Source organism: Littorina saxatilis, linkage group LG11, assembly GCF_037325665.1.
Source record: "Littorina saxatilis isolate snail1 linkage group LG11, US_GU_Lsax_2.0, whole genome shotgun sequence".
NCBI classification, from domain to species: Eukaryota; Metazoa; Mollusca; class Gastropoda; order Littorinimorpha; family Littorinidae; genus Littorina; species Littorina saxatilis.
The window spans coordinates 27,842,728-27,861,221 of NC_090255.1; the positions used below are offsets into that span (position 1 = coordinate 27,842,728).

Genomic DNA, 18,494 nt, shown 5'->3' on the forward strand with positions numbered 1-18,494 from the left:
GCGTGTACTGCGCATTTTGCATCCCCCCCCCCCCCAAAAGTGTCATTGAGGGCAATGTCCTTCTTCTGAAGAAACATATATTTCTCAGTCTTTAAGGGGCCAGTACTATACCTTGCGGAGGGTGAATTTTGTTTTATTATTTTTGTCTAACTGCCATTTATCAGTCAAAATCTTTGAAACGTGGGCAATACATCAATCATAGAGTAGAGTTTTCTGCTATATGAGCATTTTGTTGTTAAAAAAAAAGGTGTTTGAAGCAATTGTGAAGAATATTGTCTAAATATGCTATTTTCAGTAACACAAAATAAGGAGTTGGTTTTGACACACTATTTTCACAGACACTCACTTTTCACACTTGGTATTTTTTCCTATGGTTGATATGATATGTTATCTGGATCCTGAAATATGTAAATGAATATATGAAACGAGAACACATTGGGTTCTTAATTGATTTCAACTATTTCCTCCTGTAAGGATCCAGATAATTACAAGACCAAACAACATGCAACATGTTCAAGCTCTATTTATTAAAAAAAAAATTAATTAAAGTGTACAAAGAGCTCATTCATGTATTGGTTAAAAATATTCTTCACAAATGCATCAACAATATACCCACATAGCAGAAAACTACACTCTATGATTATAATGTCTTGCCCAATTTTCTAACATTTTGATTGATAAATGGCAGCTAAAAAAAAAAACTAAAAAAAAACATCCTCCGCCTCCTTCAATAAGACATCAACAGTGTGACTGCAGATATACTTGTCCTCTGCATTTATTATCAACAAATTCGTATTAAAGGTAAGATCCTTGTCATGAAGATAACATGTTTCTCATTCCTAAAACTATCCTTGTTACTAGGCTTATTTGGTACAGCTTTTTTTCAACCAACCACATTCGATTTGTGCCATATAAGGAAGTGCTACATCACAAATGTTGCGTACACGTCATTTCCGGTTGGCGGTGAAACGAAGTTCACACCCAAAGCACAAACGACTTTCGTTGATTTGGGCGATTCTACGAATCTACTTTCGTTGACAATGTAATCATGTTTTGGTTATTTCTGTATGGAAACCTTTAATTTATTGGATATAGGTTACCTGATTGTTATTTTAACTGTTCATATCTTCCTACTTTAAGGTCTGGAGTGGACACTAAAGTTGATCTTTCACTGGATTTCTGTAGCATACATTTGCCTACGTTGCGCTGGGGAAAATCAAAGATGGCGACCAGGAGCCGATTGCCGCTTCACGATTTTAAAGTTCTATTTCTTCCCTAATATAAACAGAATACTTATATTTATAGAGCAGACCTTAATTTGTGAACTGTCTCACTTTGAACAGTTATACATTGTATGAGTAGAGGTTCGGGTTGCAAATTAATCGCACATGTGTTGTCAGCGCTTCTTTTGCGAACAGAATGTCTCTGGCGTCTAAACTGCGAAATGTACAACACGCGCTGTTGAGTTTTGTTGTGTGTGCGCATCCGAGCGGGCAAGAGAAAATGAGGTGGCGAAAGGAAAGTGGTGGTGGGCTTTGTTCGCCTCTCTAAAACTAGCTAATATTAAAGCAGCAATAGGGCAGGGATGTAGCTCAGTCGGTACCACCCCAAAAAACAATATCACGTGATTGCCTAATTAGCTTGGGAAAATCGCCACACACGAAACAATCGTCGAAGTTGCAGCCCTTGAACATAGAAGAAGAGGAAGAAGTCATTAGAATGTGACCAATGTCACACAGATATTTCGAGTAGGCGAAGCAAGACACGTTTCGCCCATATGCATGGCTGTCAGTGTTATCTGATTATGTTTCAAGTGTCATTAAGTATGCCAGGCGTGCAGTGCACTTAATTTATAATCTGCACTTTTCGCGTGAAGAACGACGCGTTGAATTAGGTAAGCCGGATACACCAGTTGTAGTTAAAAGACCTGGTTTAGTCACATACCAACATAAATAATATATCATCATTACAGTTTATGTTATTTGCATTCTTCTTCGTCTTCTTCGTCTTCTTCGTCGTCTTCTTCTTCTTCTTCTTCTTCTTCTTCTTCTTCTTCTTCTTCTTCTTCTTCTTCTTCTTCTTCTTCTTCTTCTTCTTCTTCTTCGTCGTCGTCGTCGTCGTCGTCTTCTTGTGTATTTATGGGCTGAAACTCCAACGTACACTCGTGTTTCTTTGCAATAGTTTTTTTTTTACGTGTATGACCGTTTTTACCCCGTCATTTAGGCAGCCATACGCCACTTTCGGGCGATGCATTTTTCATTACAATTGTAGTGGATACATATATGTCGTAACGAAATCTGGTAATTGCTGAATTCGTGAAATCGGCAACCTATTTGCCGAATTTGTGAAATCGGCAATCGCTTGCCGAGAACGCAAATTCGACAGGCTATTGCCGAAATCGTGAAAGGCCAGATTAAAGTTGTCGAATTCGTGAAATCGGCAACGGATTTCACGTAATCGTCAATCGATTTCACGAAATCGACGATTTTGTCGATTTCACGAATTCGGCAACACACACACCACCACCGCCACCACGCAAGACACACACACGTACACACACACACACACACACACATATATATATATATACTAGAATGAATACCCGCTTCGCCGGGTAGCCGGCTTCGCCGGAAAGAAGTACTTAGAGCCGTACGCCGGCTTCGCCGGGTCCGAACAATGGACCCGCCAAGCTTAGGTCCCTCCCAGATTCGTGGAATGGGAACAGCACGAAAATGATTCAGTGGCCATAATGCCATTCCTGACCATATCGAGTCCCATCCTTGTCGACGAATGTAACCGTGTTAATCACCTTTGGAGGCGAACTCCACTCAAACAGGACTGAGCAAGTTATGGCTTCTCAAAGGAAGGCCAGTACATAAAATTACGTTAAAATTAATATTAAAAGTCCTACGGTTTTGAGCCATTAAGGACTTGAGTGTTTCACATAAAATTACACAAAAGCCGCCAGACCACATCACAAACAGAACTGAACAATGCACAGGTGTTGCTTACATAGAGACACACACACTCACACACACACACACACAAAAACACAGAGAAGCCGTATCTATAGAGAGATAGATGACAGTGTATTTTTCGCGTGGCTATAAATTGATTCGACCTTTGCACTTTTACAGTGAGGATAATTTACGGGCCCAATTTACGTTCTGTACACTGCGTTGACCTTCTAAAAATAGTAACAGTAACAGAACGCCGGGAATATGCGAAGACGCTCAGCGCAGTGGACAGCGCAGTGTAGTAACTTACAACTGAACGGGAAAGCCACACGAAGGAAGGGAGATAAACGCCAAACACTGGAGAAGATAAGGAAGAGTTACTTATAATGGTGAAATGAACACAAAAACGAAAATGAGTTCAGCGCTGCGCGCTGAGAGCACGTGTTGAAATATCTCATCGATGATATTGTGTCCGGGGTGTAGCTGAATACGGTGTCCAAATTTGAAAAAGATCCACCGAGAACTTTGGCGTTGTGATGTGGTGTAGCGGCTATGGTGTGTCGGTATGGGGGCCCGGGTAGCTGAGGTGGAACCAAAATAGCTGAGGTGGAACCAAAATCGGTTCCGCGCTGCGCGCTGAGAGCACGTGTTGAAATATCTCATCGATGAGGTTGTGTCCGGGGTCTCTCTGAATAAGCCCACCAAATTTGAAGCAGATCCATCGAGAACTTTGGCCGTGCATGGCGATTACACAAATACACAAACACACAAACACACAGACACACAGACACAAGTCGTATATATATATAGATACACACGCAGTCACACACAAGACCATATTCACCGATTTACCTTCCTCTATCTCATTTATTCAGTCAACTCGTGATAAATCGGCTACAGAAAATTCTGTTGTACCAAAACCTGTTTAAATTTGCCGAATTCGTGAAATCGACAAAATCGTCGATTTCGTGAAATCAGTTGTCGATTTCACGAAATCGACAACTTTAATCAGGCCTTTCACAATTTCGGCAATAGCCTGCCGAATTCGCGTTCTCGGCAAGCGATTGCCGATTTCACGAATTCGGCAAATAGGTTGCCGATTTCACGAATTCGGCAATTACCAGATTTCGTTACGACATATATAACATATATTACATCCTTTCTCCATTCTTTGAAGCGACGTGAAAGCCTGTCCGTAACTGGGCGAAGTCGACTACGCGAAGTATATACTTCGCGAAGCTGGCCGCACGAAGCTTTCGCACTGCGTTTTTGGTGAAAAGTCTTGGAGAAGTCGACTTCGGGCTCAATTAAGCACCGCCTTAAGGCAAGCAAGGCGAGGCAATACTTACTTAAGGGCATGATAGCTAGTCCTTTCCAGAAGGACATACTTAGGCCCTATACGTAAACATGACTTTGTCAGGTCTGCCCAGCCTGCTACTTGCATCCGTGTAGAATGTATTTATAACACTTGTCCCAATCTACACAGAAAGCATCACGGATGTTGACTGTTGAGTCTAAGTGGGGTGATGGTTTTATTCCATGGAAACGCCCGGGAAGCTTAACATATAGGACAAGATATGAATGATACATCTTTACTGTCGAAGGTTGTGGCTTAAGTATATGCAGGCACACTTTGTTTTCTCCAGAAGTCCTAAAGAAAAACAAATGAAATAAAATAACGCGAATATGTAAACAAGAATGATTGTATGAAGCGCTAAACATGTACTCTAATGGGACATTGCTGATCTGAGACAGTGAGCAACTGTTTAAACAAAAACAAAAAAAGGACTGTGAATGTAAAGGTCGCAGCATTTCCTTATTTCATAGCCCGCCGGGCTCCAAACGGACACTCAACCTAGAGGGTTCCTGAACCCCCACCTTTAATATAATTATATAAACGACGCCTTTCACCTGCTCACTAGTATGGAAAGCCGTTTGGCTCATAACCATTACACGCGTAATAAAAAATAAATACACGCGTAATAAATGATTAATACGCGTGTAATAAATGATTAATGCGCGTGTAATTTATCTTTTTTCTTATGCTATGGAATAGCATAATGATTAAATACACGTGTAATAAATGATTAATACGCGTGTAAGAAATGATTATTACGCGTGTATTAATTATTTCTTACACGCGCATGAAATATTTATTACGCGTGTATTAAATATTTTTTACACGCGCATGAAATGATTATTACGCGTGTATTAATTATTTCTTACACGCGCATAAAATATTTATTACGCGTGTATTAAATATTTCTTACACGCGCATGAAATATTTATTACGCGTGTATTTAATCATTTCGTACACGTGTATGACATTTTTATTCCACGTGCATTTAATCATTTCTTACACGCGTATAAACTATTTCCTGCATGTGTATTTAATCATTTCTTACACGTGCATGAAATATTTATTACACGCGTATTTAATCATTTCTTACACGCGCATGAAATAGTTATTACACGCGTATTTAATCATTTCTTACACGCGTAAAAAATGATTATTACACGCGCATTAATCATTTATTACACGCGTATTAATCATTTATTACGCGTGTATTTATTTTTTATTACGCGTGTAATGGTTATGAGCCAAACGGCTTTCCATACACAAGGTCTGAGCAGGTCCTCATATTCAGGCTGCGGACAGGCCCAAACCGAATGAACCACCACCTTTTCACCAAGTTCAGAATTGGCCAGTCAGACCAGTGCCCTTGTCAAACAGGCAGCATGACAACGGAACACCTGCTGCAGACTTGCCCACTACACGATGGCCTCAGGAGCCAGATCTGGGCAGAGGCGACCACGGTGCAAGGAAAGCTCTATGGCAGTCTGGACGACCTACAGCGCACGGCAACATTTGCGCTGGGAACCGGCGTTTCCATCTGAGTGATCGACAAGAAGAAGAAGAAGAAGATATAATTATAGTTGGTTTTTTTACCCATCAGTGGAACTTTAGAAAGTCCGAAGACAAGGAAGTTCACAAGCTTAATTGCTATCGGAAGCAACATTCCTCGCCGACACGTAATCTTAGTAGCAATCATGTCAAATGTATACCGACAATTTAAAACTCTCTGATCCCTTTCACAAAAACAGTACGATCATAATTATGGGCTAGATTAACTCCATAAAATAATGTGGATCGGTAAAGATCTGAAAAAAACATTTTCTAAAAAAAACCAGTACTAATGGTTGTGTGTGTGTGTGTGTGTGTGTGTGTGTGTGTGTGTGTGTGTGTGTGTGTTGTGTCTGTGTGAGTGTGTATGTGTGTGTGTGTATGTGCGTGTTTGTGTGTGTTTGTATGTGTGTGTGTGTGTATGTGTGTATATGTGGGTGTGTGTATGTGGGGTGTATGTGTGTGGGGGGGGTCTGTGTGTGTGTGTGTTTGTGTGGGTGTGTGTGTATGTGTGTGTGTCTGTGTGTGTGTGTGTGTGTGTGGGTGTTCAGTGTGTGTTTGTTGATTGTTCACTGACTGGATTCTATGTGCAGATTGGAGACGGGCTGTGCCTTGGTAAGGGTGAAGTTTATTCTCCTAATTCAAACAAACACACGGACGCACGCACACACACACACACACACACACACACACACACACACACACACACACACACACACACACACACACGCACACTCTCTCACCCACGTTAAACACTCCGGTCTTTTAAATAATTATGTTCTTTTTTTACATTTAGTCAAGTTTTGACTAAATGTTTTAACATAGAGGGGGAATCGAAACGAGGGTCGTGGTGTATGTGTGTGTGTGTGTGTGTGTGTGTGTGTGTGTGTGTGTGTGCGTGCGTGCGTGCGTGCGTGCGTGCGTGTAGAGCGATTCAGACCAAACTACTGGACCGATCTTTATGAAATTTTACATGAGAGTTCCTGGGATTGATATCCCCGAACTTTTTTTTCTTTTTTTGGATAAATGTCTTTGATGACGTCATATCCGGCTTTTCGTGAAAGTTGAGGCGGCACTGTCACGCTCTCATTTTTCAACCAAATTGGTTGAAATTTTTGTCAAATAGTTTTCGACGAAGCCCGAACTTCGGTATTGCATTTCAGCGTGGTGGCTTAAAAATTAATTAATGTCTTTGGTCATTAAAAATCTGAAAATTGTAAAAAAACAAAAATATATATAAAACGATCCAAATTTACGTTTATCTTATTCTCCATCATTTTGTGATTCCAAAAACATATAAATATGTTATATTTGGATTAAAAACAAGCTCTAAAAATTAAAAATATAAAAATTATTATCAAAATTAAATTTTCGAAATCAATTTAAAAACACTTTCATCTTATTTCTTGTCGGTTCCTGATTCCAAAAACATATAGATATGATATGTTTGGATTAAAAACACGCTCAGAAAGTTAAAACGAAGAGAGGTACAGAAAAGCGTGCTATCCTTCTCAGCGCAACTACTAAACTGCTCTTCTTGTCAATTTCACTGCCTTTGCCATGAGCATGAGCGGTGGACTGACGATGCGACGAGTATACGGTCTTGCTGAAAAATGGCTACTTGACTAAATGTTGTATGTTTCGCCTTACGCGACTTGTTTATTTTTTATTTTTAGATATTACTACTTATTATACCATCTAATGTACCTACATTTTTTAGACTAGCCAGCTGATTTTCTCCAATGTGAATATTTCTGGGTAGATCTGGAGATACGTCTGATTGGCCCCTCTGGTCCCTCCAGATACCGGGGGAGGCTTGAAGTACGGAGGAACGAGAGTGAGCCATGGGGTACTGTTTGCAATGACAACTGGCGTGACAATGCGTCCAACGTGGTCTGTTTCCAGCTCAACCTTGGTGGTGGCACGGTCAGGGTCTTTAATATTTGTCTGTCTCTATCTGTCTGTCTGTCTGTCTGTCTGTCTGTCTGTCTGTCTGTCTGTCTCTTTCTCTGTCTCTGTCTCTCTCTCTCCCTGTGTGTGTGTGTGTGTGTGTGTGTGTGTGTGTGCGCATGCGTGTGCGTGTGTGTGTGTGCGTGTGTGTATGTGTGTGTGTGCGTGTGCGTGTATGTGTGTGTGTGTGTGTGCTTGCATTTGCTGTTTGTTCACCAACTGAAGCCTATTATGTGTACATATTGCTGTGAATTCTGGTTTTCTGCCTTTCTGCTCTCTTTTTACATTTAGTCAAGTTTTGACTAAATGTTTTAACATAGAGTGGGAATCGAGACGAGGGTCGTGGTGTATGTGTGTGCGTGTGTCTGTGCGTGTGTGTGTGTAGAGCGATTCAGACCAAACTACTGGACCGATCTTTTTGAAATTTTACATGAGAGTTCCTGGGAATGATATCCCCGGATGTGTTTTTCTTTTGTTCGATAAATACCTTTGATGACGTCACATCCGGTTTTTTGTAAAAGTTGAGGCGGCACTGTCACACCCTCATTTTTCAATCAAATTAATTGACATTTTGACCAAGCAATCTTTGACGAAGGCCGGACTTCGGTATTGCATTTCAGCTTGGTGGCTTAAAAATTAATTAATGACTTTGGTCATTAAAAATCTGAAAATTGTAAAAAAACAATTTTTATATAAACGCTCCACATTCACGTTCATTTTATTCTTCATTATTTTCTGATTCCAAAAACATATAAATATGTTATATTTGGATTAAAAACAAGCTCTGAAAATTAAAAATATAAAAATTATGATCAAAATTAAATTTTCGAAATCAATTTAAACACTTTCATCTTATTCCTTGTCGGTTCCTGATTCCAAAAACATATATATATATGATATGTTTGGATTAAAAACACGCTCAGAAAGTTAAAACGAAGAGAGGTACAGAAAAGCGTGCTATCCTTCTCAGCGCAACTACTACCCCGCACTTCTTGTCAATTTCACTGCCTTTGTTCGTTTGCTGTCACTATCAGTTGATTCTTCGCTTTTGTTCTTTTTTTACTCGATTGCACCCAAAGTGTAAAGATAAACGCTTTGTTTACTGAATTAACATTCACATGTTGTGTTTTCTTTTGTTTAGCCATGTGAGCAATGCTCTTCATCAATCCACTAAAACATGTTCGGTGAAGGGTCAAGGGTAGGCAGAAGTATAGTTCCTCGGCCAAACCGGAATCGGTACTATGATATATTTTTTTGAGCCCATTATGTATTTATTGAAGCCGAAAAATACAACATATATACCCATAGTTGCATTACAGAGACAAAGAAGAAGCTTATGGGATATTACCCGATATATATATATATATATAACAGCAAACCTAAGCGGCATGTATTGTTTTGCCTTCACCTTTTGTATGAATTCGCTGGATTTAGCAGCACATATATGCAGCGTAAGTATGTATTATTTTTGCCTTCAACTTGCCTTCAACTTTTGTCTGACATTTCCGGAATTAAAAGCAGACCAACGCAGGATGTTTGTTGTTTTAGCATTCATCTTTCATGAGAGATCGCTGGATTTAACAGCAGACCTAATTATGCAGCATGTTATTTTAATTGCCTTCGTCTTTTCTATGGGATCACTGGATTTACACAGCAGACCTATACAGCATGCTTACGGTTTCTGTCTTCAACTATCGCAAGAGACCACTGGATTTAACAGCAGACCTATGTGATGGGTCACCTGTTCGTTTGTGAAGTGTCGTTGTTCTGTCAGTGATTCTTCTTTCTGTTTGTTCTGTCATCTTTCTTCTTCTTTCTGTGTGTGTGGGTGTGTTGTGTGTATGTAATCACAATAATTTGAAACCCTCTGTGATGCCGCATGTACTGTTTATATTTTATGGCCAAAAGTTTGTATTATCTATACGTTTTAGGATTGTGATAGAAGTGCAATGCATTGGATCCTATCTCTTACCAGCAACTCAGTGTGTGTGTGTGTGTGTGTGTGTGTGTGTGTGTGAGGGTGATTGTGTGTGTGTGTGTGTGTGTGTGTGTGTGTGTGTGAGGGTGATTGTGTGTGTGTGTGTGTGTGAGGGTGATTGTGTGTGTGTGTGTGTGTGTGTGTGAGGGTGATTGTGTGTGTGTGTGTGTGTGTGTGTGTGTGAGGGTGATTGTGTGTGTGTGTGTGTGTGTGTGTGTATGTGTGTGTGTGTGTGTGTGTGTGTGTGTGTGTGTGTGTGTGTGTGTGTGCAGTATGGATGTGGCGGACGTGCCTGTCTGGAGTTCTTTGGGTGTTCTTACTTCGTATGTTTTATTGTTCTTTTTTTGGTTTTTTTAAGGTTGTTGTCATATGTTGTTTTGGCTGTTTTAAGAGCAGATGAACCACACTTTTCCATCCATTGTAATTAATTGTATGGGCAATAAATGATCTTATGTTTTATGTCATATGTCTGTGTGTGTACTAATCTGTTCGTGCCTGAAGAAGACCCAAGAGGTTGAAACGTCGCCGTTATTTGTTCCGTGTTCGTCATTCTAACGTGAGTACAGTGCTTTTTGGTATTTTTGTTATGTGATGTATGTTTATTCTTGTTGCCTTTGACGTTATTAGGAGATCACTGTCAGCGACGCAGGTACCTCGGAGGATGCATCATCGAAGGAGATCGTTCTGGACAAAGTGAGCTGTAAGGGGGAAGAGAGCAACTTGGGTCAGTGCAACGGACAGTGGGGAGTTCATAAATGCTCCGACGGCGTGCAAGTTGGGGTGGCTTGTGAAACCTTGCAAGGTAACACTTATAATACACACTACTGATCAGCATGTATTGTAATACAGCTCGCATTTCTAGTAACGGAGGCCCTCTCCAAATCCATGCAGAATAATACTATTCATGATTATATGAGTTTGATAAGTATACTAGTGTCAGTCGATCAAGCGAAATAATCTGCGACTTAAATACAGTGAATGCGATTAAATCTGGAGTGCGCTAACACATTTTGTCATTGTGTCTTTATGTCGCAGATTCTAGATAGCTTGTTGCAAGCGAAGCCAATTGTTTCGACTATGAGCATTGTCTGTCGCTTTTTTTGTTTATACTAGCACTACAAAATAGGACACGTTTACTAATTCCTGTCTGTACAATTGTGTGACTGGATGTGTACTTTATTGCTTTCGAAAGCAAGGTGAAACGCATGCTTTGGGAACATATTGTTAAGGCTGAGCGACAGCAGACATCAACTCGGTTGTCAATGGCATAGTTTGTAGTTTTATAGAAACACGAAAACAACCAGCATGCATCCCCTGAAAACGGAGTACGACTGTCTAATGGCGGGGGAAAAAAAGTTCATGCTAGAAACAAGCCGACTCATGCAAAACACTGAAGAGGAAGAGGAAAAAGGAAGGAATGACGATCCAAATCGGAAGCTCGTACGAGGCAGCACGCTCTCATGGAGTTGTCCTTGTTTGGTTTAGCACTGACGAAAATGGCGTGACATTCAAACACACACCAAGCCACACCCTGTCTTCGACACCATAACTGTGTAGCCTACTGTGATATTTGGTATTTGGTACACTAACTGTACTTTGGAAATATACAGGACATTCTCGTCGCGATATAACCTTCGTGGTTGAAAACGACGTTAAACACCAAATAAAGTAAAGTAAATACAGGACATTTGGGCTGGTACCTCTGGAGATGATCTTTCATGTTTTCATGTGTTCCGAGCTTCGACACTTACGTTCTGAGCTTGGGATCTTATCGTGCGCATACACGCGTTTACACGTTTTTGTTAACACCTTGTAGCGTTTCACGTTCTGTGTGAAGGTCCTAGAGTTTGACAAATAAGAGGAAACCCTTGTGCTGGATGATAGTGCAACGTTGATCTTTCAGATGTTGAGGTCAGACTGGAGGGAGGAAACAGCACGAAGGAAGGGCGGGTGGAGCTGCGCAGGTCCCCAGAGGAAAGCTGGGGTACTGTGTGTGATGACGGGTGGGATGATCGTGACGCCACAGTGGTCTGTCGTCAGCTTGGCCTCGGGACCACCGGACAGGTCAGTACTCCCCAGAAAATTTTGATAAAAACAAGAAAAATGGAGCAATCTGGTGCAATCTGAGCCATCATTTGTTCTTTATTTTCAAATGTATTTCTTTATTTAAACAAAAAACATTGTTAACTATTGTTTTTTGGGGCTTGGGGGGGGGGGGGGGTTCGGAAACCCCGGAGACCCCCTGGATCCGCCCCTGCTCCCGTTGAATTAAATAACGGCACAGCTAGTCTTTCCCGTGTACACGAGTCTGCGCAACAGCTTAGATCAGGCGACGCTTTTACATGGGATTAACATCTATTGTCTTTTCAGCGTAGCAATAGGGCCCGATCTTTTGACGTGACCAGGACAATGCCGACGACAAGTTGTATTGTACTGAGTCGAGTCAAAATACCGGGCCCTATTGCTACGATGTAAACACAATCGTATTTATATTGCTACTCAGACGTAAAATAAAATTATGTTTGGAACTCACATGTTTGTCAGCAACAGTTCCCCGCATGGTCCATGTTAGATGTTGCTTCCCCCGAAAGCGGCGTATGGCTGCCTGAATGGCGGGGTAAGAACGGTCATACACGTAAAAACCCACTCGTGCAAAAACATGAGTGAACGTGGGAGTTTCAGCCCAGTGAACGAAGAAGAAGAAGAAGAAGAATGTACACTACATGTGGGTGTGCACGTTAAAGATCCCACGATTGACAAAAGGGTCTTTCCTGGCAAAATTGTATAGGCATAGATAAAAATGTCCACCAAAATACCCGTGTGACTTGGAATAATAGGCCGTGAAAAGTAGGATATGCGCCGAAATGGCTGCGATCTGCTGGCCGATGTGAATGCGTGATGTATTGTGTAAAAAATTCCATCTCACATGGCATAAATAGATCCCTGCGCCTTGAGTCCGAGTCTGGAGACACGCGCGCGATATAAGACTTCATATAACTTAAGTCTTCAGGGTCTTCAACGACAGTTATTCAAGAAGAAAATCCGCCAATTATATCTGATCTACCCAGGGTCCAGCCCTCCACTTGGACACATACAACAAATCATCTGGCTTTTGGTGCAAAGTGGACTTTCTTAATGAATTAATTGTTAATTTTAAACTATACTATTAGATGCATGATACGACAGACAATTTATTCAGTGTAGTTTATTCAGTTATCCATTTTTTTATTTTTAGCAGGTTAAAAAGAAAATCCTCTGGGCGTTTACATTAAGCAACTTCCCAATTGACAAAAACTGTTCTTGCTCTTTGCTGATTCCCTAGGTGTTACGATAGCTATATAGACCTGTCATCATTTTCACGAGTTTACATTGATAACCAGCTGGGTAACAAAAAAACACTGTTCCCCATGTAACAAAATCGAGGTGGTGAATGGGTTTGAGCTTTCAGGTGAAACGTAGATTGTCAAAGTAAAAGCCAATCAGGCTATTTGTTTGATTTGTGGAACCATCGCGGCTTTGGATTCGTGTTTTCGAGGACAACGACAGTTAATGTTCATTATCAAAGACCCAATCAGTGTTGGAAATTACCCCGACTCACGGTCATTTTGCAGCTGTGCAATCGCACATTGCGCAACGAAAATGATTGAAACACGTACATGTACAAGAAAGGGTATGTTGAAAAGTGACTGACCTCGCAAATATGATGGCAGCTCTGTGCATTGTTCGACTTGAAGAAAAGCGACGTAAAGTTAACGATTGACGTCACATTTTCAATTATGACGCAATCGATTGAACTATTGACGCCTTTTGAGGCCCTGATTTCCATTCTAAAAATTCAGCTCCCTGTCGGTTATTGTGCGTACTGTTGCACTATCAAAAACTATGTTTGATGGTTTGTTGTCAGACCAGCATTGTTTTTGTTGGTCCTCGTGGATCATATCGCCTTTGTTACATCCTTTTTAACCGCAGACATCGGCCTTGGTCGATAAAGATGAAACAAAGGACGAGGGTCGACTCAACAGAACGAGGTTTGACATTGAGCGTTAGCCAGACTTACCTAATTTAAATCCTTCAGACTGTTAACCTTTTTGATTATTTATTCACCACCCAGATAATCGGTGACCTGAACAAAACAGTTTCTGCCAGGTGCAATGCCAATCCTAGACTTGAAGGCGTTGGTGTCATTGACAATTCCGGAGGTGTCATTTGGAACACATTTTGCGGAGACGGAAAAAGTCGGACTATTTAACCTACAGTCTGGAAACTGTGTGGAATGGTCGTGAACAAACTGAAGTTCATGGAAAACAACTATGAAGTTGTTCGCTGAACTCAAAAGACTGGAAAAATGACCCCCTTCGTTGTAAAGTTACAATTGTACAATGGCGCGCAAAATTCATCATTGACATGAACGCATTCCCCCGTGAAAAGAAGCCCTTATTCTGTCTGTAATTACTCTCCAATGTTGGTTATGGTTTACAATGTCATTCGAATATTCCCAGAAGTAACAATCTGGAAGGCTTAATTTGGCCACCGCTCAATTTCAAACCTCGTACTGTTGGGTCGATTCCCGAAAATGGAAACTTTTTTTAAATGGCACGCAAGTCAAACTGTTTCATATACACAGCTGTAATGGTCATGCATAAGCTGAAAGTAATGTACACTAAATATGAAGTTATTCGGTCAACAGATGTAGAAGTTATTCGCGTTTTTGTGGGTGGCATTTTTTGGGGGGATCACCCTGTACGTTACACCGATTTATCCATGAAATCGCGTGGTATCTCGTCTCGACAAGGTGAATGCATATTCATTGACCCTGTCTCGAAGAGATAGCACGCGATACAATGGATGAACGGATGTGTAACTTATGCCTATTGTTCGAGTCTGAGCAAAGGTTTTGTAGGAATCAAATACAAGTTGGAAAGAGAGTGGATGACACATCTAAACAAATCATGTTTTTGGTGATGGAGCTCTGTGGGTGTCTTTTTATATTTAGTCAAGTTTTGACTAAATATTTTAACATCGAGGGGGAATCGAAACGAGGGTCGTGGTGTATGTGCGCGCGTGTGTGCGTGCGTGTGTGTGTGTGTGTGTGTGTGTGTGTGTGTGTGTGTGTGTGTGTGTGTGTGTATAGAGCGATTCAGACTAAACTACTGGACCGATCTTTATGAAATTTGACAGGAGAGTTCCTGGGTATGAAATCCCCGAACGTTTTTTTCATTTTTTGGAGAAATGTCTTTGATGACGTCATATCCGGCTTTTCGTGAAATTGAGGCGGCACTGTCACGCCCTCATTTTTCAACCAAATTGGTTTAAATTTTGGTCAAGTAATCTTCGACGAAGCCCGGGGTTCGGTATTGCATTTCAGCTTGGTGGCTTAAAAATTAATTAATGACTTTGGTCATTAAAAATCGGAAAATTGTAAAAAAAAATAAAAATTTATAAAACGATCCACATTTACGTTTATCTTATTCTCCATCATTTTCTGATTCCAAAAACATATACATATGTTATATTCGGATTAAAAACAAGCTCTGAAAATTAAATATATAAAAATTATTATCAAAATTAAATTGTCCAAATCAATTTAAAAACACTTTCATCTTATTCCTTGTCGGTTCCTGATTCCAAAAACATATAGATATGATATGTTTGGATTAAAAACACGCTCAGAAAGTTAAAACAAAGAGAGGTACAGAAAAGCGTGCTATCCTTCTTAGCGCAACTACTACCCCGCTCTTCTTGTCAATTTCACTGCCTTTGCCATGAGCGGTGGCCTGACGATGCTACGAGTAAAATGGCATTGCGTTCAGTTTCATTCTGTGAGTTCGACAGCTACTTGACTAAATATTGTATTTTCGCCTTACGCGACTTGTTAATCTTCCTTGAACAGTCCCTGAGTTTTGTGTGGTTGTGTTCCAAACATCTGACAATTCACTCAATTCATGTTTAGACTGTCTTTGATTTTAGACCCGGTTGTCTGCGATAGTTGGCACTCAACATGCTTTGTTTTGTGTAGTCTCAGCTCATATAAAAAGTCACCTGTATTTTTAGACGTTCTTATAATTAGGATCGAGGGTCTTATAGCTCACTTTCAAAAGCATTGGACCTGTCATCCTCGGGACACTAGTTCAAATTCAAGCCAAAACGGACTTTGATGTTTTGGATATGGTACCCATGCCTCACCCCAATCCATGACACCATTTTTTTCACGAAAACGCCCTTGGTCATTCCCTTAAAAGTGCAGGTGACTGAATACACCGAACAACGCACCCATCTGAGAAGTGTGACTCATGTCATACTGCTAGCTTTTCTCTTGGATGAAGCGAGCCTTCTTTGGGAGCAGCAGGACTATTAATGCTGCGTCGCTCACATGAAATAACGGTTTTAGGTGTGACGAAAAAACGAACAGGGCCTGAGTACGGTGATAAATACAAGACTTATTTTACAACCATTTGAAAAATACATACATCCCCCGTGGCTGCCTGCATAACGAAATCGTTTTTCTCGTGTTTTGAACTTGCCAGTGTTACAGCACAGAGCAGAGTCCGTCCCGCACTTTGCTTTGTGTACATCACGTGGCCACCCAAACACCCACACAACGCAACATTTTCACGAGAAAAAAACACGTTTATTTGTTTGCTTTGTCTGTATTACACATTTCTATTTACATTTTACACTGACACACCAAATTGTATACTCGTTATCATACACAATAATAACGTTATCACGAGACGAACGGAGATCTCAGAGATCGTCTGCTTCTCAACTGTTTCGCTCAAATCGTGTAATATCTATTTTTTGCGGAAACCTTCCGAAGAAATGCAATCTCAGCGGCTTCCACCTGCAACATAGCCGTGCTTCTTTGGAATGTGACGTCCTGTTCTTCGTCAGTTACACCTATCTCGAAAACTAAGGCGTCGCACAGAACCAGCGCCCTTCCATTAAATTCACTATGAAATCAAATGAAAATGAAATCGACCTGAAAGGAGGGTTTCACTGATATCTGTTTTGCAGGCCAAAGAGAAAGGATTCTACGGTCAGGGGTCGGGGTCTATCTACCTGGATGAAGTGCAGTGTCGGGGTACCGAGTCGAACCTTGGTCACTGCAAAGCCAATCCCTGGAAACAATCCAACTGCCAACATTCCGAAGATGCTGGTGTCAACTGCACTGGGGAAGGTTGGTTGTGGTGTGTGTATGTGTGTGTGTGTGTGTGTGTGTGTGTGTGTATGTGTGTGTGTGTGTGTGTGTGTGTGTGTGGGTTGGTGTGTTTATGCTTTTTTCAACTAACTGCAGTGTGTCTTCTTTGATGCTATCGATCCATTGCCGGTCAGTCGTGGTTTCCGATGTGCAGATTTTCGATTTAGTTTTTATATCGAGCAGAGAATGCATAAAATACACATCGGAGTTATTCATTCGCTGCGATTGCTGGTTTTAAATGGTCGACCACGGGCTATTATTTGACTAAATAAGGACACTATTTTTAAGTCTTCCACACCTTGGAAAATCCTGACAAATACACACACACACAAACACACCAAGCACGCACACACGCACCCACCCACACCACCCCCACATACACACACATAAACACACGCGAACACACACGCACACACACACACACACACACACACACACCTTCACACACACACACATCACACACCCGCACACACACACACCCACACACCCACACCACACCCACAGACACACACACACACAAACACACACATACACACACACTCTCACACACACACACACACACACACACACACACACACACACACACACGCACGTCATCTATAATTACAGAAAGTGTGAAATCACCTGGCAGGACACAGCGTGTCCATCCATTGTACTCACATAACAGTTAACTTGTCTGCATGCTATTTTTGAGCCAATGGTGGCGTGTGGCACACACATTCCATATAGCGTTTCTGCTGTTTTGCAAGATTATTTGGCCAGGATTTCTGAGTGCAACCCCAGTACTAGTCCATTTTTAATAATAGGATTTAAGCTGTCAAATTGAAGATAGTTAACAAACCCCCATCCTCCGTCATCGAAACTGGATCAGTGTGTAGTTGCGAGCTTCTTTGCGCCATTAAAATCATATCGTGATGTTTTTTTATGACGTTGACGTTGTTGTGTCACAGTGTCAACAACAACAGCAACACCAACATCAACAACGACGACAACACCTACAACGACAACACCGACAACAACGACGACGACAACACCAACAACGACGACGACAACACCGACAACAACGACAACACCAACAACGACGACGACGACAACAACAACCCCAACAACGACAATGGCAACAACAAAACCAAAAACGACGACGACAATACCTACGACAAATACAAAAACCGCAATAGCAACGACTTTACCAACTGTTATTACAGCAGGGACGACGGAATCAACGATGACGGCGCTGACAACGAGGTCAAAAATACTGACACTACCCACGTCGACAACACCAACAGCTTCAACACCAAGAAGCCTGACAACGACCAGAGGTAATCGCACAGTTAGTCAGGCAGCATGACTGAAGTGCTTTCCTCCAAGATATGGACTGTGTAAATCTATTTAATACACTCTTTTACTGCAATCTATTTTCCTTATAAAGCCAACATAGTTATTGTTTATGTCCATGTGAGGTAAACGGTATTTTACGGTTCGGGGTAACCATGTAAGCAAAACATT

At 41.1% G+C, this 18,494-nt stretch overlaps 1 protein-coding gene across 1 annotated transcript in view; it reads left to right on the forward strand.

The window, feature by feature from the left end:
* The window catches only part of LOC138980177 (adhesion G-protein coupled receptor G6-like), a 46,516-nt gene that overhangs the window by 2,246 nt on the left and 25,776 nt on the right, over positions 1-18,494 (forward strand). Inside the window, exons 3-8 of the mRNA XM_070353007.1 lie at positions 6,456-6,477; positions 7,625-7,788; positions 10,418-10,592; positions 11,694-11,854; positions 16,805-16,967; positions 18,194-18,307. Coding sequence (XP_070209108.1) covers positions 6,456-6,477; positions 7,625-7,788; positions 10,418-10,592; positions 11,694-11,854; positions 16,805-16,967; positions 18,194-18,307 — 799 coding nt within the window. The remainder of the gene's footprint in view (positions 1-6,455; positions 6,478-7,624; positions 7,789-10,417; positions 10,593-11,693; positions 11,855-16,804; positions 16,968-18,193; positions 18,308-18,494) is intronic.